We start from the raw sequence: 22549 nt of genomic DNA, 5'->3' as shown, positions 1-22549 counted from the left end.
GCAGGTCCATGGTGTTGGGTGTGCTCGCACTGTTGTACAGGTCCATGGTGCTGGGTGTGCTCGCACTGTTGTGAGTGTGCAGGTCCATGGTGTTGGGTGTGCTCGCACTGTTGTGAGTGTGCAGGTCCATGGTGTTGGGTGTGCTCGCACTGTTGTGAAGCCACTGCTGCCCTTCATGTCCTGCACCCTTCCATGGTCTCGCACGGAAGCGCTGTACTGCTCCACAGTGACTCCTCCTTTCCCTTCGCTGAGCCCGTGTCCACTGTTTCACTTTCTGTCTAAGAATTTGACTAAGTATCGGTTTGAAATACCTTCTCTAACATCTGCTTTTTTTTGAGACAGCTTCTCTCATTAGCATAATGTCTTTAGGGTTTATTCATATTGTGACATGTTTTCATTTCCTCTCTGGGGCTAGGTAACATTTTGCCGTATGTATATATAAAATGGTTTATCTATGTATCTGTCGATGAGTGTGTGGTTTGTAATACATTTTAGCTGTTGTGATCAGTGCCGAGATCCTTGAATATTTCCAACAGCCTTGTAGACCTCAGAGTGACCCTGCCATGAGATGCTAAGGTTTGGAAAGGGTCCTATGTCCCAGGTCTCCAGGTCCTCCCCCTTGCTCACTTCCCCATGGTGTGTCCTCCAGCCTTGCTGGCCTGCTTGTTGGTCCCTATCTGCAATACATACTTCTGTCTCAAAGCCCGTGGCTCTGTCGCTTCTCCCTTAGGTGCCCTTCCCTGGGCCTTGGTACCCTCCCTGGATGTTTGCATTACTGTTCTCACGTATTCCTTCTTCAGAAGTCTTCCCACTTCCTCCCTCAAGTTCTTCTAAACACCTCTCATGCCCTGAATTTGTCGCTTTGGGTTTTTCCTGCATCCTGACCATAAGGCAAGTTCCATGAGATGAGCAGCCTTGTCTGCCCAGATCAGTGCCAGGTAATCAGTTCTGCAGAGCAGCTCAGTGCCAGGCACCTGCTCCCTGCAAGAAGCTGGTGCCATCTAAAAGCCTGATCCCCTTTCCTCCCCCAAGTTTCACATCCTGTGCTTCTGATACCCCACTCTGCTTCCAGGAAACCCAGTGTGCCTAGGTCCCCAGCCCCTTCCCCAGACATTCTTTGACCTTGGAAACCTGGCCATGTGTGAGCATGTAGTGTTGCTCTGATCCTTTCAGCAGGGCTGTGAGGGCCCGGATGCACTCACCAGATTCGCCTGATTTGGGTAGGGATGGAGTTGGTGGGCTTTGGGCCTGTGTCATAAGCCTGGCTCTTAGTTCCTGGTCTCCTCCTGTCAAGCACAGACCATACAGTTCATCCTTTTTGTTTTCTCTTAGAGTTGCTGGCTGACTTCACATTCCTTCCCACTTCCCTGAGACTTTGGCATCAGAACCTCAGGCTCCCGCCCACTCGACTTGCTATCAAGCCAGGGAAGGAAGGGAGGAAGGCAAAAGCTAATGCTTTCCTCAATGCTACTGTGCACCTGGCATCTATATTCCTTATGCTGGCATGGCCCTGGATTCTGCATTGGCCCAGGCTCGCCCTAGCCTGGTGAGTCTGGCCTGGGCCGTTCTTCAGGGCATTTGCCCTTCTCTTTGGGAGCAGTCCTCCTCCATTACTTGGTGACTGCCCCTGAGCCATGGAGAATGTGATCCCACATGTGTTCATGTGCTCATGCATGTGTATGTACCTGTGACCATTACTGTCATACACATGCACACATGGTATCTCATCAAGTATTTTCCTCAAGTATTAATTTTTCTTAAATCCATATTGTGTAAACGTCTTTTTTTAATGATTTATTTATTTATTACATATACACCATATTGAATTGTAGATGGTTGTCAGCCACCATGTGGTTGCTGGGAATTGAACTCAAGATCTCTGGAAGAGCAGTCAGTGCTCTTAACCTCTGAGCCATCTCTCCAGCCCCTCCTCAAGTATTAATTACTACTTCCAGCTCCACAGGTTGACATGAGACCTATTTCTCTCTCCCTCGCCCTATAAAACAGGATTTCACTATGTAACCCAGGCTAGCCTAGAACTTACTGTGTAGTCTAGGTTAGCTTTAAAGGGATAGTCCTGGCTCAACCAACCTCTGGGATTACACATGTTTGTCACCATGGATCTAAGTAGAGCAGTAGTTCTCAACCTATGGGTGGAAACCCCTGGAGTCAAATGACCCTTTCCCAGGGGTCTCCTGAGACCATCAGAAAAGGCTGGGTGGTGGTGCACACCTTTAATCCCAGCAGAGGCAGGTGGATCTCTGTGAATTTGAGGCCAGCCTGGTCTACATAGTGAGTTCTAGGATACCCAGGGCTGTTACACAAAGAAACCCTGTCAAAAAAAAACAAAAACAAAAAACAAAAAACAAAACAAAAATCCCCGACACAACAAAAGACCATTGGAAAACAGATATTTGCATTATATATGTGCACCATATATGTGTCTGATGCCTGTAGAGGTCAGAAAAGAGTGTATAATCTTCTGGAACTGGAGTTCCAGGGTGTCGTGAACAACTGTGTAGGTGCTGGGAACTGAGCCCAGGTCCTCAGCAAGAGCAGAAGTGTTCTTAACCACTGAACCTGCCTTCTGGTCCCTCAAACAGTTATTTTTGTGAAATTTAAAACTAAGTCACTGAGCTTAATGCTCTGACCACATTAACTAGGAATAGAAATGTCCTTGAGCCTCTACCCCCAACAAGGAATCCTGTGAAGGAGAGAGGGGGACAGCTCCTGTGGCCAATCAGGGAGACAGCCTCTCGTGCTGAGGGTGGGTCTAGGCACTCGAAAGATCTTAATGTTAAATTAGATTATATTAAAACCTTAGATGAGAAGTTCTGACCTTAAGTCAGGCCTTCAGAGCTTTGGGAGAGAGGGTATGAGGCTGAGCAGTCGGGGAGAGGGGCTGAGACCCTCCTCCACAGCAAGAGAGAAGTGTGGGAAGGTGAGTGGGGAGGTATTTGCGGTAACAGGAAGGACCTAGAAATGAAGTCCTGCCTCTTCTTCAACCTCCTAGTTAGAAGAAGAGGAAAGGCCAGAGCCTAGAGCTACGGTTGGAGCTCCCAGAGCTGTAAAAGCAGGCGAGGGGCTTAGCTCAGCCAGAAGAGCGCTTGCCTGAGGCTCTGGATTCGGTTTGTAGCACATGAAACAGGCATGGTGGACATACCAGTTGTCCCAGCACTTGGAGACAGGAGAATCAGTTCAAGGTCATCCTTGGCTATATAGAGAGTTTGAGGCCAGATGATTACCTGAGACCATGAAAAGCCAGAAAACCCCCAGAGGAAGGGCTGGAGGCAAAGGACCTGGGTTTGGTTCCCAGCACCCACACAGATGTAAAACCCCAGTTCTAGGGACCAGTCACATTCTTCTGACCTGTTTGGAAACAGGCATGCACATGGTGCACAGGTATATACAGGCCAAACACTGATACACATAAAGTAAATGCATCTTCTAGAGAAGAAAACCACAGAGGAGAGGCAGTGTGAATGAAAGGGGATGACACAGCATCCGTGTGTGTGCTCCTGCACCGAGGCTGACAGTGTGGGGAACAATGGACGCTGTGACATTGAAGATGGGAAGGTGGCCACTGCGTATGTGTCCTCTGGTGTTGCCATGGGTACTGTTTGGAGGAGGGGATGCTCTTCTGGATGAACTCCATCTCATTAACTGTCCTGGTTAGGGTGACTATGACCAAAGCAGGTAGGGGAGGAAAGGGTTTATTTTGCCTATGCTTCTCCTTTATAGTTCATCACTGAAGGAAGTCAGGACAGAACTCAAACAGGACAGGACCCTGGAGGCAGGAGCTGATGCAGAGGCCATGGGAGAGTGCTGCTTACTGGCTTGCTCAGCCTGCTTTTTTTTTTTTTTTTTTTTGGTTTTTACGAGACAGGGTTTCTCTGTATTGTTTTGGAGGCTATCCGTCCAGCCCGGCCTCGAACTCACAGAGATTCGCCTGCCTCTGCCTCCCGAGTGCTGGGATTAAAGGCGTGCACCACCACCGCCCGGCCAGCCTGCTTTCTTATAGAACCCAGGACCACCAGTCCAAGGATGACACCACCCACAATGTACTGGGCCCTCCCCCATCAATCAGTAATTAAGAAAATTCCTCACAGGCTTGCCTGCAGCCCAATCATATGGAGGCATTTTCTCAGTTGAGGCTCCTTCCTGTCTGATGATTCTAGCTTGTGTCAAGTTGATTTAAAATTAGCTAGCACATTTACCGTGTTGAGATGGCACTATATATATATTCTTGTCTTTCACAAGCTTTGCAGAGAATTGCATCCTATAGTTCAACCCTTCCTTACCACCAGCCCTATGTGGGCATGTGGTCCTCCTATGAGGGAAAGAGTGAGGCCAGAGAGGGACCCACTACCATGAAGAGCCTTCCCTTCAGGAGGCTACTGGAGTCTGCAAGAAGACACAGCAGATGGCAGGACTGGGGAAATCTGTCAAATACCTCTATGGTAGAGAGCTTGAGCCAATGTTTAAGGGTTGAACTGTGTGTGTGTGTGTGTGTGTGTGTGTGTGTGTGTGTGTGTGTGTGTGTGTGGTTGCATACGTGTATGTGTGGGCATACATGTGTGGACATGTTCTGCGACTATACATATTTATTCTCACTTGTGTGGGTGTCCAACATTGATGGAGGTGATGTACGCTGTCTTTCTTGACTGCTCTACACTTTATTTATTCCCTGATTGCCTCGAGGGTCCCCCAAGTGCTGGGAGTACAGATGGCTCCGTGCCGACCCAGCTTTTATGTGGTTCTGAGATCCTTACCACAGTGCTCATGTTTGCACAGCAAATGCTCTGTCCACGGAGCCCGCCCCCGGCCTATGAAATTGGATCTTAAGGAAAGGGCCTTACAGAAAGAGAGTGGAGGGTGAACTGGGCGTGGGATGGGGTCAGGTGTGGCATCTGGAATCCTTGTCTGCGGGCAGTATGGGAATAGGAAACTGCCTAGACTGGGGTGCCATTGTGGTGTGCTACGGAGGATTTTGCAGTGGGTCCTCTGTCTTCCATGCCCAGGGCATTGTCCCTTACCACAGAGAACTCATAGCTTCCTAATCGGTCACTTCACTATATTTGTCATTCAGTATATACTGACCCTGCTGGCTGGGTCCCGTGGCAGGCTCTGAGAATTCTGACCATGCATAGAAGAAAGTTAGATGATCACTTTTCTCTGGAGAGAGACACACACACCCCAAACACAAGTACACCAAACACACACACACACCCATACCTCCCCACTCACACACCATTCTCCAGGATATTTTAACACACACACACACACACACACACACACACACACGTACATGCACACACATGCACATTCAAGTTACCACTGTTTCATGTGTGAAAGGTGAAGTTTTATGTGTAAAAACATGAATTTTTCAAAATCTTTTGACTGCAAAAATAATTTTAAAAGTTATTATGGTGTATGTATAACTGTGTGCGGGGGCATTGCCACGGTGTGTGTGGAGGTCAGAGGATGACTTCCATTAGTCAGCTTTCTCCTGCTGCATGGCCCTGGACATGGAACACAAGCAGAGGCTTCCATGGTAAGTGCTTTTACTCGCTGGCCCCTCCTGCTGTTTCTAGTGTTAACCACTGTCTTGCTGCAGATCAGTGCTGTAGGTTCTTTGTCAAAGTGGGACTCTTCAGCCTCTGGAACAAGCCTGCTCAAGAGCTAGCACAGTGTCCTGGGCTGTGGGGACAAGTGACCAAAGTATAGTGCTCACAGGGTGACTCGGTGTGAGTGGAGATGGAAAATTCTGACCCCTTTTATAATATTTGTACATTTCTGTTTAGTAGTGATGTGGTGGTGGTGGTAGCGTGTGTATGTGTGTGTATGTGTGTATGTGTGTATGTGTGTGTATGTGTGTGTGTATGTGGTGTGTGCGTGTGTTTATGTGATGTATGTGTATATGTGTGTGGTGTGTATATGTGTGTGGTGTGTATGTGGTGTGTGTGTGTGTGTGTGTGTGCCTAGCATAGAGATGAGGAACAACGTTTCCAGAGTTGGTTTACACCTTCCATCATGTGGGTCCCTGGCATTGAATTCAGGTCTTTACGCATGGTGGCAAGTGCCTTTTCATACTAAGCCACTTCGTTTTCTTTCAGAATTAAAACTAAGAATCAATCAATCAGTCAGTCAATCAAGTCACTAGCCAATCCCCCAATTCTTTTTCAGTCATTTTTGAGTCACAGAAGTTTCTTCTTATTCTTAAATAGAAAAATAAAAAGAAACAGGAATGTTGGTAGTAAGTTTTTCATCTCACCTTGATTTCTGGATTTGATCACTTCTTGTCCTTTAGTAGCTTATTTGTTATCTTTTTAGTATATAGTATAAAATGTTGTGTTTCATTATAGATCTTAGTTTCTTCCTTTCTTTTTCTTTCTTTCTAGGTAAGGTCTCCCTGGTTGAGTAGAAACTCACTGTGTAGCCAAGGCTCACACTTCCATACAGGTGTGGGCTACCTCGCCTAATGACAGCTCATACCTATGCATCATCACCTTGTCCATGTTTATACCCCTCCCATTACGGAGAAAAATAACTTTTTAACAGGAGGTAGACAAAAATCACTTTGGTGTTTCTTTCTCTCCCCGGATGGACAATAGATATAGTTTTCAAATTCTATTGATTCCCTATGAGAATCAACTCAAGGGATCTCAGGCCAGGCAGCCTTTCCCTGGAAATCTCCAACAGCAGCCTTTGTAATATGCCATGCACCATGTAGTTTCTGGGTTTAGACCATACTCCAAGCATCACACATGCTCAGCCTAGTCACATATTAGTGATACAAACCCTGAGTTATCCCACCAGCTGTGCTGCTGGCCACGTCTTCCTTCCTGTATCTTGAGCAGAACTGGCAGTCTCTGCCAGTTGAGGGGACATTCTGGAAGCCCCATCAGCAGGCTGAGGCTCGAGTCTCTCAGCACAGACACTGACGATTAGGCAGAAGCCGAGGGAGGTTTGTTTTAGTTCAGAGTCCTGGGTCTTATCATTCTTGGATACAGTGGGCAGGGGGCTGGGGCTTGCTTTCTCCACAGTCACAAAAGCTTACAGATTTCTTTTGCTTATCTCAACTTCCCAGTTGCAGCAGAATTCAGAAGAGGCTTGGGCACTGTCCCTTTGGTAGAGGGCCACAGTAGTAGAATTTGCAGTAGCTGGGGCCTGGGAACAGCTGGCTCAGCCTTATGCAATGACTTCTAACTTCTAATTAGAATTTCCTAGCTTTAGGAGCTTTCCCCCTTGGGTCAGGAAATTAGGACACCACACAGTTCATATATACAGAAGTTGGGTGAGGAACAGGGACCTCAGTGACTTGGTCACTCTGGGAGCCATGGTACTCCCACAAGGCTGTGGAGAAGGGGCTTGCTGAGCTGACCCAGGTGGAGGAGTCCATGGAGATCTTGGTGTGTTTGGAGCCACTCACAACAGAACAAAAGGGCCAGGGGGTTCCTTAGTAGTAGGTCTGGGTGCAGAGAAGCAACGTGGTGTGCCCAGACAAAAGTCAACACCCAGCTTCAGTACTTACCAGTGCCCAAAAGAAAGAGTTCCTAAGATAGGCCTTTGTATCCTCCAGTGGTCTATACCAGGCCATATGGAAAGCCTAGGAGGTGACAGGAAGAGCCCTTCAGGAGCTATTGGCCCAGGTCTCAGTTCTGGGTAGTACTCTGGCCTGGATACCTGTCCTGTCTTCTCTCTTCCTTCCTCAATGGCCCCTTTGGCTCTCAGCAGGAATGCCCACCTGAATGTCTCTGCTGGGATAAGTGGTTATACAGGTCAGAAGACGTCAGAGAAGGAGCCCATAGGCACCATAGCAAAGCCACAGCAATTTCCCTTCTACTAAGTTCTTACTAAAGAAACCAGTCCTTCCGCCACAGTGTAAAATCCATTCTTCCTCTCTCAGGGCCTCTGGGAATTTATGAATAATTAATTGGGTGAACCAGAACTTTATAATAGATGAATAGTATAAGCATGTCTGTCTTAATTCACCTAAAAGGAGCCTTAACAGGGTCATTTCCTACAAACCTTTCCTAATTATAGTTTTTTTCACTAGTTAACTAAAACAAGCTGTGAAACTTGCTTTCTCCAGCTTGCAAACAGGGACTGCACTACAAAGGTTCCAAGAACCCTTGTCCTCTGGGGGGGGGGGCTCTCATTCTGACCTGAACATGGAAAGTAAGCCAATAGTATTCTGCGAGAAGGCGACTCTGGCTTCTAACCCCGTGGAAGGTCAGAGGAGGAGTCACGTGGTATGAGCACGTGGAAGATGACCTCAGGGTGGCTTCTCACCAGAGGTGTGATTCACATGGTGCTGTGGGAACACTTAGCTAGTCTTCTGGTGAACTCGTGGACATAGATGGAGTAAGATACCTGGCTGTCTGTGAGTTCCCAGGCTCCACTCAGGGTTTACATGCAGATGTACACTTGTGACTGAGAGAGACTAGTGTCATAGGTGAGTGGGCACGTATTAATGGTCAGATCAACATGGCTACTCCTCTGTGGGCTTCAGGAGGTCTGGAAACCCCCTGAAATTTAAAAAAGAGGTTCAGGCCAGGCAGGGGTGGCGCACACCTTTAATCCCAGCACTTGGGAGGCAGAAGCAGGTGGATGTCTGTGAGTTTGAGGCCAACTTGGTCTACAGAGTGAGTTCCAGGACAGCCAGGGCTACACAGAGAAACCCTGTCTCAAAAAAAAAAACAACAAAAAGAATGTGTGTGTGTGTGTGTGTGTGTGTATGTGTATGCGTGCGCATATGCACGTGCGTACATGAGTGGAAGCACACGTCTCCTGAGTCATTAAGATTACAAGCCTGGCCGGGTGTTGGTGGTACACGCCTTTAATCCCAGCACTCGGGAGGCAGAGGCAGGTGGATCTCTGTGAGTTCGAGACCAGCCTGGTCTACAGAGTGAGTTCCAGGACAGCCTCCAAAACAATACAGAGAAACCCTGTCTCGAAAAACAAAACAAAACAAAACAAAACAAAACAAAAAGATTACAAGCCTGTGTCACCAGGCCCAAATGATGTCTTAGTGTGAAAGGACAATGTCAGGAAATAGTGACAAGGATTGTTCAACCCCCAAACATATCTTGGTGAACCAAATTTTATCTAGCACAGTGGTTTTCAATCTTCCTAATGTCGCAACCCTTTAATACAGTTCCTCATGTGGGGACTCCCAACCATACATTATTTTCATTGCTACTTCATAACTAATTTTGGTACTGTTATGAATTATAATGTAAATACCTGATGTGCAACCCCTGTGAAAGGGTAATTTGACCCTGAAAGGTGACCCACAGGTTGAGAACGCTCTAGAGGGAGAAGGTTGGCATATAAACAAGGAAGACCGTGAGACTGACCCGGTATTCTCCTCCACAGACACAGAAAACAGCAGCTGCAGCTGCCGAGTTCAGGAAGGAAAGAAAGGACTCAGAATTTATGTCCAGCTAGGCTGTTGCTCAAGCTCAAAGATCACAAAGAAACATCCGAACTCAGAAAGTGTGATCTCTCTGGATTCTTTTGTATGAATGAATGAATGAATGAAGAGTAAATAACTATTTCTAGAGATAAAGTCTATAGACATCAGTGATATGCCTGTGACACAGTAGTTGTAGGCTAAGGAAGTCGTATTCACCACTCACTTTCTATTTCCCACATACAGATGGAGAAGGATACAATAGGCGGGGAAGGAATGGAGAGAGGGGTGGGGGTGAGACTCAGAAGGTCAAAGGTAAACACTCCATGAACCACTATGGTATGCCTTCTGGTTTCTTTCTAGCAGGGAATGAATTTAGTTTGAGGCATGTCTGACCCAGTTCTGAGTGAGACCCTCTAAAAGTTGGCTATCACTGGGTTGTGGTGGCTCACACCTTTAATACCAGCACTTGGAAGGCTGGGACAGGTGGATCTCTGTGAGTTCGAAGCCAGTTTGGTCTACAGAGTGAGTTTCAGGACAACCTCCAAAACTATGGAGAAACTCTGTCTCAGAAAAAAAAAGTTGGGTATCACTGGAGACATGTCTAAGGGTTTGGTTTTATGCCACATCATAAATGGTAAGCCTACAACTTTTGGTCTAATTGAAGGCAATGGCATGCTCCATTATACTTCCTGTCTTAGTCAGGATTCTATTGCTATGAAGAGACATCCAGTGACATACAACAAGACCACACCTCACAGTCCATCTCTTACAGCCACTCACTCCCTGATGACTAAACATCAAATATGGGAGCCTATGTGGCCATTCTTCAAACCACCACACTTCTGGCTTCTGAAGGTACTGCATTCAATACATACATACATACATACACACACACACACACACACACACACACACACACACACACACACACCTACCTAAAAATACAGTCTTAAAAAAAAAGCCTGCAGACTGGGTGTCTCAGTGGTGGCTTCTAAACTAGGGCGCACGCTAGGTAGGGGGTGGGACAACGCAGAAACTATGAACACTATTTCTGTCTCCTCGCTCTCTTTCTCTAGCCCAGGCGAGTCTCAGGTTGTGACGTAGCTGAGGATGACCTTGAACTTCTGATCTTCCTGCCTCGATTACAGGCCTGCGCCTCCAGCTGAGCGGCTTGCCCAGCCCTCTTACATTTGCTTTCTATCCTTTAAAACCCTTCTGTTTGGGGGACATTTTATCAATAGTCTAAGTGCATGTAATTGCAGTTAAATATCTGTATGTTGGGAATGCAAAAAACTTTTTTTGCTGTTGTTTTTTTGTTTTTCGAGGCAGGGTTTCTCTGTGTAACAGTCCTTGCTGTCTTGGAACTTTACTTCATAGACCAGGTTGGCCTTGAACTCACAGAAATCCAGAGGAAAAAAATTATTGGCAGAATCACATGATTAAAAACAAAAACAACAAAAGCAGGAGGTCGCTGGCCTGCAGACTGAGGGAGTAAGGTTCCCTGTGTGGAAACTGGAATCCGTTCCTGAGGGAGGAACTCCAGAACCCAGGAGTTGCACCCTGGTGTCTTTGCTTCTCTGCTGGCTAACCCAGAGACCACCAGGATGGCCCAGAGGTGGGGTCCTCTCACAGTGTTTGCTCAGCTGTAATTGCCCATTACTGAAAGGTCAGCCATGAATTTTTGAAAACCTTATTTGAAGCTGTGGGGTTCTTCCAGCTGCCCTGACTTAGAGTTTCCTTAAAGTCCCTCCCTGCTTGATGAACACAGACAGCTTATTAATATGAGTCATTTCTCTTTCAAATGTTCAATTGGAGGTGGCAGGGGGTGGGGCATGCCCTAGATGCTGCCATGTGGAGCTCACAGTATGGTTTCGCCCTGGCTGCACCCTGGCTCCATTCTTCCCTGCATTTCCTTCCTGTAGACTCCAGCCCTAACAGGCCCCTGCTGACCATAGTAGCCAGAGCAGCTCCTGGCTGCTTCCCACCATGGCCAGGCAGCTACCTCCCTCACAGCTGCCCTGCTGTGAGCCAATTGGCAACATCTTTCAGGCACTAGGATGGATTAGTTCTTTGCTCCTCCCTGCCAGTGCACTGTGGATTCTGTCTCCCAGTAGTGGCATGGATGGGACAGAAAACCACAGAGCTTCTTAGGGCTGGTGAGGCAGACTGAAGGAGCCAGGGGGTTCCTTTCTGCCTTGGCAAACAAGGTCAGGTTAAAATTATTTGTGAATAGTTAATAGTTAATAGCCCTAAATGTTGAAAGGAAGGAAGGCTGGTAGAAATTGAGTATTTTCATATCTTTGGCTTCTTTTTTTTTTCCTTTTTTTTTTTTTTGTCTTTTTGTTTTTCAAGACAGGATTTCTCTGTAGCTTTGGAGGCTGTCCATGAACTCACTCTGTAGACCAGGCTGGCTTTGAACTCACAGAGATCCGCCCACCCCTGCCTCCTGAGTGCTGGGATTAAAGACATGTGCCACCAACGCCTGGCTCTCTTTGCCATCTTTAAATGCACTTATTGTAGCTGGAGAGATGACTCAGTGATTAAGAGCATTTGCTGCTCTTGCAGAGGACCCAGGCTTCATTCCCAGTACATATGTCATGGCTCACAACCATCCTTAACTCCCATTCCAGGGGATCTGATGCCCTCTTCTGGCCTCTTTGAGCACCAGACATGCACATGGTGTACACACACACACACACACACACACACACACACACACACACACACACACACAGAGGCAAAAAGCTCATACACATATAATAAAAAAATTTTAAAATCAGGTATTTTTAGTTTCCACTGCTGGTTTCCAGCCGCCCCTTATATCTGCCCTCTCCCTCCAGCCCGGCCTGTGCTATTGTTTCTTTATCCATCCCCCTGCCTTGCACATTACCCTTATCCCAGTGCTCCCAAGAAGCAGGCTCCCTAAGGCTGCTGGGAGGAGAGATGGCCTTGGGGACTTCACTGTGGCTTGTGTCCACAAGGTGAGGTCTCCCATGGGACAGGATGGCCTTGCTTGTAGACATCTCCCCTTCCCCTTCCTTGCTTCCAGCAATCATATTTGTTGTTGTTTTTCGAGACAGGGTTCCTCTGTGGCTTTGGAGGCTGTCCTGGAACTTGCTCTTGTAGACCAGGCTGGTCTCGAACTCACAGAGATCTGCCTACCTCTGCCTCCCGGTTTAGCAATCATATTTTCCATGGAGACATTTGTTACATGTCTGTGAAGGAGGCATCCTAGAGGACTCATCACCTCTGTCCTCAGGCTGTCCCTTCCACTTGGGTTGTGTTGGGATGCATGTCCAGATAGCTCATGACTCCTGATCTCTGTCATGGTGGGACCCTTGTTAAGCAGCAGGAGGAACTGTACTGGGTTTGGGGAAATCTTGGGCTTTCATGATATGGCGCATGGTCTTCCTAGGTGTAGCCATTTTCTTCTGGACTCAGCCTCAGTGTGTAGACACAGCTCTACTTGAGGCATTGTTGGCCGCTCTCCAATATGGGAGCCTCTTTAACCCTATGGCATCGTTTTCTTCCTTTCTTCTTTCTTTTTATGACATAGGGTCTTACTGCGTAGCTCTGGCTGTCCTGGAACTCACTGTGTAGACCAGGCTGTCCTGGAACTTACGAGATCCCTTGCCTATGCCTCCCAAGTGCTGGGATTAAAGGCGTGTACCACCATGCCCAGCTATATGGGGTCATTTTCTTCTGTTTTTTTTTTCTGACTTCAGTTTCTGTGCTTTCCTCTAAGTCCATGAATACTGTTGGATCCCTGCATGCTCTCCTGGACCACCACTCTCTGGGTGACTTCTGTGCCTGTGAGCTCACTGCCTCGGATAAAAATATCTAGGGCCAAGCTGTAAGATTTCTCCTGCTCCCCTCAATCCTCAACACAACCAAACCCAGATCTTGGTTTTGCTTTTGCACTTCCCACCCCTGAAGACGTCCTTCTCTTGGTTCCCCGTGTGAGTGAAAAGCAAGAACGCCCTTTGTCGTATCTTTCTGCCCTCTAATTCTACAAACTGTCTCCTAGGCAAGTCTTTCTTTTCACCGGATCTCCTACCTTCATCATCCTCCCTGGGCCACAGACCCCAAATGCACCTCTGTTGGGAAACCTTAAAGGCCCTGCCATCCTGGCTGTCCCTATATTCATTTTTAGCTTCTCAACGAATTCAGGTAGTTGAACATTCAGTGCAGTCAGGAGCGGATCTTGGTGGGAGTGATAATGATTTGCATCTGACATACTCCCTTGCCCATACCGATCCTGTTCTGACAGCCCCTCTGAGCCTCTGTATGTAGCTTCCTCTGTCCACCTCAGGGAGAATGGCTTGTGCTTTGAAGCCACAGTCTTCCTCAGGACTGTGGCCGTGGATCTCACAGGGATTTGTTTGCACATCTGTTTCTAACCCCCGAGGATTGCATCCCTGTCTGATTTACTTTTTGAAACATTCATTTTAATTAAATATTCAGCAGGTATTCATAAAGAATATAAAAAGATTTATAAAATATGTATATGTGGGCACCTGGCGACCTGACCTGCACTGTAGCTTATCAACCTCAGGGTCATCCTACCCTTCGAAATCACCATCGCGTTGTCATCAAAAAAGTTCCCTCTGGAACCGGTCAGTGGATGCCCCGCCCTAGCTATCTTCAGTTGAATGCTACTGCACGTTGCTCATAGTCTGAAGGTAGGATATGCCAGACAGGTTGGAGGGCCTAGAACAAATACAAAGACCAATAAACGTGAACAACGGAAAGAAAGACGGAAGGAAGGAAGGAAGGAAGACTCTGGTTGGAATCTGTTTCCTGTGAGTCTGTTGCTAAGCAAACGCCATGTGAAATGTTCAGAACCAAAATGATGTCACTGCCCTGGTTGGGCCCTGCTTCCTGAGCTCACCGTTACTCACAATCTTCCTTTTCATTTTGGTACCCTCACTGAATGTCTACTCAGTAGGAAGCTTTTGTGGGTTCTGGGATGCACTAGGGAGCAAACCAGTCACAGGTCAGTTTGTTCCAGGCCCCCAGTAAGAATAAAATTTCTAAAGAAAGACTAAATTGTGATACAGCAGAGTTTAAAAGCCACTTTGAGCCAGGCTGTGGTGGCACATGCCTACTATTCTAGCACTTGGGAGACAGAGGCTGGCAGAGTTCTAGAACAATCAGGGCTACACAGAGAAACCCTGTCTTGAAAAACCAAAATAACAACAACAATAATAAAGTCACTTTGAGCCGGCCGTTCACACCTATAGTTCACACCTATAGTCACAGTGGTGTGCAAAGCCATGAATTTGAGCCGTTGTGGGCTACATAAGTGACCCTCACCAGTGTCTCTAAACCTGCTCTGTCTCTTTGCTGTCAGCAGCCGCCAATGGAATACAGGTCAAAGTCAGTCTAGAATGTTCTGAAAAGCAACAGGAAACTTGGTCTTTGGCTTTTTGTGGTCACCTTCTTTCAAACTGGAAAAGAGGTAAATTAGCGGAAATGAACGTAAGTTGGTCCAAGGAAGAAATTCAGAAAATTGAATTTTAGCCTGAATTTTTCTTTTACCTCATGGGTCTACCCAGCTCTGCAGACAGGTTGTACTGGGATGGACATGGTGTCAGGCACATTGGGTTTCCTTCAGTGTTTCTCAAAGGCTGGATTTGAAGCGCTATTCGGCCTTACACCAATGAAAAAATAACATTGATCCCATTGTCTTAGATCTGGCTGGGCAGCAGGCTTGCTAGAGGGTCTTTGGATGCTGACATCACCTTGGTGCTTCTTAACAGAAGCAGTCCTGGGCTGGAGACAGCTCACTGGCCATTTCAGCATTTCAGTCACCCCTCTATTGCTGTGAAGAGATGCCGTGACCATGGCAACTATTATAAGAGAAAGCATTTGCCAGGCGGGCGTGGTGGTACAAGCCTTTAGTCCCAGCACTCAGGAGGCAGAGGTGGATTTCTGTGAGTTCAAGGCCAGCCTGGTCTACAGAGTGAGTTACAAAACAGCTAAGGCTACACAGAGAAACCCTGGGGAGGCAAGGGGAGAGAGAGAGAGAGAGAGAGAGAGAGAGAGAGAGAGAGAGAGAGAGAGAGAGAGAGAGAGAGAGAGAGAGAGCGCGCACTTTTAATTGGGGCCTTACAGTTTCAGAGGTTTAATCCATTACCATGGCAGGAAGCATGTTGGCATGGAGGCAGGCGCTGGAGAAGCAGTTGGAAACTATATCCTGATTTGTAGGCAGAGAGAGAAACTCGGGTTGGCATGGGGTTTTGATACCTCAAAGCCTAGCCTCAATGACACACTTCCTCCAACAAGGCCATACCTCCTAATCCTTCAAATCATTTCAAATAGTGCTACTTCCTGGTGACTAACCATACAAATATGTGAGCCTTTGTGGCCATTCTTATTCATACCACCACACTGGTTAAGAACACTGGCAGCTTTTCCAGAGGACCTGGCTTTGATTCCTAGTTCCCACATGGCTGCTCACAACCAAGGGATCCAATGCCCTCTTTCAGCCTCTTTGGGCACTGCCCACAAGTGGTGCATAGACATACACATGGAGGCAAAACACTCATGCACATAAATAAAAATAAAGTTTAAAAAGTGCAGTCCCTGGGCTGGGGAATGTAACTTTGTTAGTAGACTACTTGGTTAACATGCACAAAGCACTAGGTTTGATCCCCAGAACTTATAAATTGAGTGTGGTGGCGCATGCCTGTAATCCCAGCACTTTAGAAGTGGAGCCATGGTCTGGAGAGATGGCTCAGAGGTTAAGAGCACTGGCTGCTCTTCCAGAGGTCCTGAGTTCAATTCCCAGCAACTGCATGGTGGCTCACAACCATCCATAATGAGATCTGGTGCCCTCTTCTGGCCTGTCACTGTAGGTTGGAAAAGATCTATGTAATTCTTGTTCTGTAAACTACTTCTATAGGATGTGTCTCTAACAATCACTTTCAATGTCATTTTAGTGTTTCACGGAGACTGGACCCCAAGGAGTCCCTGGGTAGCCAGAGAACAACTTCTCCGACTCCAAAGCAAACTTCTGCTACTGCTCCAGGCCGAGAGAGCCCCCGAGAGACAAGAGCTCAAGGCCCATCAGGCCAGGAGGCTGATGGTCCCCGCAGGACACTACAGGTAGACAGCAGGACACAGAGATCAGGACGGTCCCCCTCCGTGTCACCGGACAGAGGCAGCACTCCCACATCACCCTACTCTGTCCCCCAGATTGCTCCCCTTCCCAGCAGCACCCTGTGTCCTATATGCAAGACCTCGGACCTCACATCGACCTCCAGCCAGCCAAACTTCAACACCTGCACCCAGTGTCACAACAAGGTCTGCAACCAGTGTGGGTTCAACCCCAACCCTCATCTTACCCAGGTAACGGCCACCCCCAGATCTCGTATTTGACCACTGCCTCATTAACATCTCTTCTCTGGTTCCTTCCCTTCTTCCTCCCAACCCTGGTCACGCCTATTCTTCTTAGTCACCGGTGCCTGTGTACCCATGATCATGATGGTGGTAATGGTGGTGGTGGTACTAACTCCAAGATGTGGAATCAGATGACAGGGTCTGGCCCAAGTTTCCTGAGAGATTCTTGTACCCTAAAAACTTACAAAGGGCTGGAGCAATGACTTAGCAATTAAGTGTACCATCTGCTCTTCCAGAGGATTGGGGTTCAGTTCCTAGCACCCACAAAATGGCTTACTATCATCTGCAACTCCAGTCTCAGGGGAGTCCATGCCTTCTTGCACAGGGTGCACAGAGACATACATGCAGGAAAACACCTATACTCAAAAAATAAAAGTACTTCTGGTGTTGGTGGCCCACACCTTTAGTTCCAGCATGCAGGAGGCAGAGGCAGGAGGATCTCTGAGTTCGAGGCCAGCCTGGTCTACAGAGCGAGTTCCAGGACAGCCAGGGCTACATAGAGAAACTTTCTACCAAAAAAACCAAAATAAATAAACAAAAATATCAACAACAAAACAAAATCCCCCATAAACTTAGAAAGAGCTCTTTTACCTGGTTTAATTTTAGCCTGAAAAAAGAATGGCCTTGGAGAGGGCAAAAGAAAATATTATGGACAGTTTCTCCCAAAGGTTACTCCCTTAGAGATGGCTATGCATGCCTCCAAGAGGAGTCAGAGTCCCCTGTCCCTGGGCCACATCTCTCCTTGACAGCCCTGAAGAGGGATGCTGGTAAGGGGATCAGGGCATTCCGGCAGAACTCTGGACAGCTCCTTCCTTGGTTTCAATTCCAGTTCTCTGGTGGCCTAGGATGGTGGACTAGACTATCCTCCCCAGTTTTGTGGTGGGAGCCAAGCATCGTCTTACTCTCACAGGGGCTATCCTTCAGGACCACAGCCATGAGTTTAGCCCTTTTTTGCCCCAGAGCACTGTCAATCCACATCTGCATCGTGGCCTTGTTCATCGCTGCTTTGCGTTGGAGTGGGATGCCTAACAGAGCCTTTGTGGGGTCCGTCTGGTGACCCATAGACTGGGGGCTTCCTATATTAGTTAAATTAAGACCATACTTTTGACATGCACTGAACAGGTTTCCTGATATCCGTGTCCTCTCACAGGATAACCCATAGAAGTCTCTGCTTCTCCCCCCAAAGACTGCTTGGACAGGATGGAGAGTAGCTACTGTAGACAGCCACTGGGATTTATCGGCAGCTGGAGTTGTTTGGACCATGTGGGAGGGGGATAAGTGGGAATAATTGTTAACAGGTCAGGGTCTATATATGCTGTGAGGTGCTGTGGGTGTGGGATGTGTGGTTTTCGAGAGGTGAGTGTGAGATTCCAAGGCAGGAGCTGCTGGTGTGGGGCGATGACTCAGTGCATTTGGAGTTGCTCCTGGAATGTGGAGGCTTCCTGAGGAGGCGTGCACGCTCGTGATTATTGCATCTGTGATTAGAAACAGACCCATCCCTGCACCGATCAGTTAAGTAAGTGTCAGCTGTTCCACATGGAGAATGGCGCGATCAAGAAAGGGGAAGTTCACCTGTCTGAGCCTACCAACCGAGAAGCCAGAAGCACCTGGCCCCTGGGAGCAGGGAGACCTGGCGAATGGCCAGCGTTTCTGTGGGCCGTGCATTCCATCAGCATGTTGCTCTCTCCCCTGGAATCTCTCCATGAGATGCTCACTTGTGCTGCAGCCTAGCTGGGGTGGGTGAGAAAGAGCGGCACATGGTGACACCAGCATCCTGGTGGGTATCCCAGCACTCATTATGCCACAGCCTTGGCCTCCTGGTTCCTCCAAGTCCAGAACCTTTAGTGAGATGGGAAGGGAGCCAGCCTTTGACTGTGCCTAGAAAAACAGCAGAGTAGGAGGACCATGGAGACACCCAGTCCATCTGCCTCGTTGTGCTGGGCAGAAGCTGAGGCTCAGGGCCAGGAGGAAAGAGGGCCTCAAACTTACTGCAAATCCACAGTATTTGGCTGAGAGCAAACCTCTTGGCCAAGTATTTCAAACAAATGCTGGGCTGGACAAATCAAGTGGTCCTTTAGAATTCACTCTTAGCATCCTCAGGGGTACCCAGAGCTCCAAGACGGGCTATTAGTTGGCAGCCTTTCTCAGACTTGCTTTCACGGAGCTTGGGAGGAGCTGCTGTTTCATGGCACCCCATTTGAAAAATGCTGTTTTAGTCTGTTGTAAGATCCATGCCCACAGACGTTCCCTTCCGCTGGTGCCTAAAGACAGAATCTTTGCTTCCCTGGAAAAGGATATTCTTGTCAAGGAAAACTAAACCTTGGCACATTTTCCTGAGAAGTGGCAAGGTATAATTTTGTCCAGCCAGTGCCATGCCCTTTGTCACTTGCTAAGAGCAGAGTCACCTCCCTGGCCAACTTTAATATGATGAGGAAACAAATTTGCAGGTCTTGCTCACACATCTGTTTCAACTGTCCCGAGAGACGGGTGGTGGTGGTGCACACCTTTAATCCCAGCACTCGGAACGTAGAGGCAGGCGGATCTCTGTGAGTTGGAGGCCAGCCTGGTCTACAGAGCTGCACAGAGAAACCCTGTTTTGAAAACAAACATACAAACAAACAAAAAACCTGTTCTACATACCTCTTAACTCAATGTCACACAGCCAAACTGTTCAGGGTTAGCTTCTGCCTAGCCTGAGGTTCTGAACATGTGAAGGCTGGTTCTGAAGTTAGCTGTCTGAGTGTGTGTGTGTGTGTGTGTGTGTGTGTGTGTGTGTGTGTGTGTGTGTGTCCGTCCGTCCCTTTATAGGAAGCTCAGTGACATCACATGCTTTCTTCAGTGGCCCAATCAGAGTAGAAAAGGGTGGAGGCTACTGCCATCCCCAGCTCAGTACACTACAGACAGCCACAGGAGAGGATCATGGGGACCCTGTTCAGGAGGGAGAGTGCAGATGCTGAGTCTTAGATGAGGACTTGCCAGCCCAGGTCCTATGTTTAGGGTCTGTTGATAGGATGCATGGTCAGACAGAGGGGATCTAGCCATCCCAAAAAGGAACATGCCCTGGCCAGTGGGACACAACAAAGGTCTAGCCCATGGGAACCTGCAATGGTGGGACAAGAGAAGTTGACAGCAGGACAACATGGCTGATCAAGCTGCATTTAATGAGAATTTCGTATAGGCTTATATAGGGGAAATGAGGTAGGGGGATGGGACAGAGGAATGCAGGACAGTGAGGAAGGGGCCGTTGCCTAGTAACCAGGCCACTGAAGGTGAGCAGATGGCAGTGCTGGCAAGGTGAAAGTGTTGCAGAGGGAGGGGTTAAGTGATCTAATTGTGGATGCTTCCTTTTTTGCCATCGGCTATTCCTGTGAGCCCAAGTTCTATTCATTAGGAAGCTGGGGGAGGGGATGGACTATTTTTAAAAAAGGCTGGCAATATTTATAAGAGGTTCTAAATAACAGTGATCACTCCCGACAGGAACAAGGGCCACACAAACAACTTGGAGGGTCTCAGCACCTATTCTTAGTTACTGGCTGCGTGGCCATGAAAATACAACGTTTCTCTTACATATCTTGAGTGAAGACTTGCTAGTTGGTGTGTGACGCGGATTACCATGCGGATCAGGAGAAGGATGGAGCCCTCTTGCTGACTGTGCAGAGAGGCCAATCAACAAAGGCACAAACTAAGCGATGGTCACTACAAACCAGTGGTTTTGTTTTTGTATCTCTTGGACTCAGTCAGTGTCTTACCACTTTGCTTTAGCAGGTGCTGCATAACAGTAGGCAAAGCCTGGAGATGAGAGTCACAGACAGGCGCAACAGCCTCGTTTGACTGGACATGGAAGTCACCATTCTGCCCACGCCCCAGTTGGCTAGTTGTGGAGGGTTTGTAGAGCACAGAGACCACATACTTTGCTGGGGTTTCGCATTTGTGGAGCCTTTTAACGCTGTGTGGAAGTTGGAGGAGTGCTGTGTCCAGCATGGCTCCAGGGACCTGACTGGGCTTGTGAGGGAATGAAGAAAAGATGACAGACAGACAGACAGACAAGCTGAGATCATGTGGGGAAGGCTCTCTGTTGGAGAAACCACAGCACCCTGGAAGTTCAGCATGGTTATATAGAGTTGAAGAGAGAGGCAGGGTTATTGCAATACAACAGAGAAAGGGAGGTTTATCTAGGCTTCACAGGAACATCTGGGGGAGAATGCTATAGTGGCTACGTTCTGCTCACTATCAGTCATACTCACACCCTCAAGGAAGGCTTTGCTGTCCCTCTGGGTCTCACCTTGGGGGTGTGGAGAAGGCTTTGCCACTTTCCTGCTGTTCTGGGGCTGGGGCCCTTGACACGCTTGGCCGTGTCGCCAGCACACACTCCCTGAAACTCATCTGCTCAGGTTTCCTCCACTCTCCACGCTACGTTTATAGACGGACAGATGGCTTGATGGAGTCTTGACTTATTCTGGATCATTCTGAAGCAGAACAACTTGGAGGGTCAAAAGCAGTGGTTGGTTGTCTCTGTTTTCTCCCAGGGAGCCCTACCCGTGGCTCATTTTTCTTCAGAGTGAGATTAGTCTGAAATAAATAGGATTGGGCCAGGCATCCCTCTGGAAGAAGATTTCTACTAGGATTTTTGTTTTCAATTCAAGGCCAGTGAAGAATTTCACCTTCAGGCTGGAGAGCTGGCTCAACAGTTAAGAACGTCTGCCACTTACTTCAAGAGCAGAAGACCTGAGTTCTGTTCCCAAGCACCCACAGCAGCTCACAGCATGGCTGTCTTGGTGTGAGCCTCCATGGCTACCGCATGCACATGGTGCGCATACGTGCACACAGGCAAAACATTCATACACACGAAACAAAGCTTTTTCAAAATTAAAAAAAATCACCTGTTAGAAGCTATGCCAAAAAACTTGAAGAGAGTTTCCATTTGGCATCTCCACTTTCTCACCACAACAAGAAACCCTTGCTCTGACAAGTCATTGATAGCAGGAGGCCATAGATGTTACCGTTTTATCCTGGGGATGGAAGAGTGGGAAATGTTCCTGTCCCTCCCTAGATGTAGGTTTAGAAAAAAATCCTGTAAATGTTCTCAGTGTCAGAGTTGTTCAAAGAAGAAGCAGGTGCCAGGTGGTGGTGGTACACACCTTTAAGGTGAGCACTCGGGAGACAGAGGCAGAGGGATCTATGTGAGTTCAAGGCCAGCCTGGTCTACAGATCAAGTTCCAGGACAGTCAGAGCTATTACAACACACCCTGTCTCAAAAAAAAAAAAAAAAAAAAAGAAAGAAAGAAAAGAAAAGGAAAGAAAGGAAGGAAAAGAAAACAGCCAGGCTGATGAGTTGACTCAGCAGGAAAAAACACTTGATGTCAGGACCTGATTCCATCCCCAGGATCTGTGTGGTGGAAGGAGAAACGTTGTCCTTTGGTCTCTAAAACCAAACCATGACAGCACACACACACACACACACACACACACACACACACACACACACACACACACACACGGTACAGGAGTGGGGTAAGAGAAAGAGACTGAATAAATAAAGTAAAATTGTTTCAAGTTTTAAAGAAAATACCAAAGAGTGAGGGTATGGTCATGACCTTATCTATTCCAGGTCGAGACTTTGCTGAGACCAAGGCAGGTATGTTTCGCTTGCTGCACCCTTAACCTGATGGAAGCCTTGGGCTTAGACGCTTAACCAAGGCGGGCGGTGAGGAGAAAGAAGGGAGC

The 22549-nt window shown here is 47.8% G+C and overlaps 1 protein-coding gene across 1 annotated transcript in view; it reads left to right on the top strand.

Moving 5' to 3' along the window:
- The window catches only part of Bsn (bassoon presynaptic cytomatrix protein), an 89456-nt gene that overhangs the window by 30494 nt on the left and 36413 nt on the right, over positions 1 to 22549 (top strand). Inside the window, exon 2 of the mRNA XM_013116965.3 lies at positions 16366 to 16774. Coding sequence (XP_012972419.1) covers positions 16366 to 16774 — 409 coding nt within the window. The remainder of the gene's footprint in view (positions 1 to 16365; positions 16775 to 22549) is intronic.

The sequence above is a fragment of the Mesocricetus auratus genome, unplaced genomic scaffold (assembly GCF_017639785.1).
Source record: "Mesocricetus auratus isolate SY011 unplaced genomic scaffold, BCM_Maur_2.0 Super-Scaffold_100691, whole genome shotgun sequence".
NCBI lineage: Eukaryota > Metazoa > Chordata > Mammalia > Rodentia > Cricetidae > Mesocricetus > Mesocricetus auratus.
The sequence above is the reverse complement of the archived record's forward strand: the minus strand, read 5'-3'. Positions and strand labels throughout refer to the sequence as shown.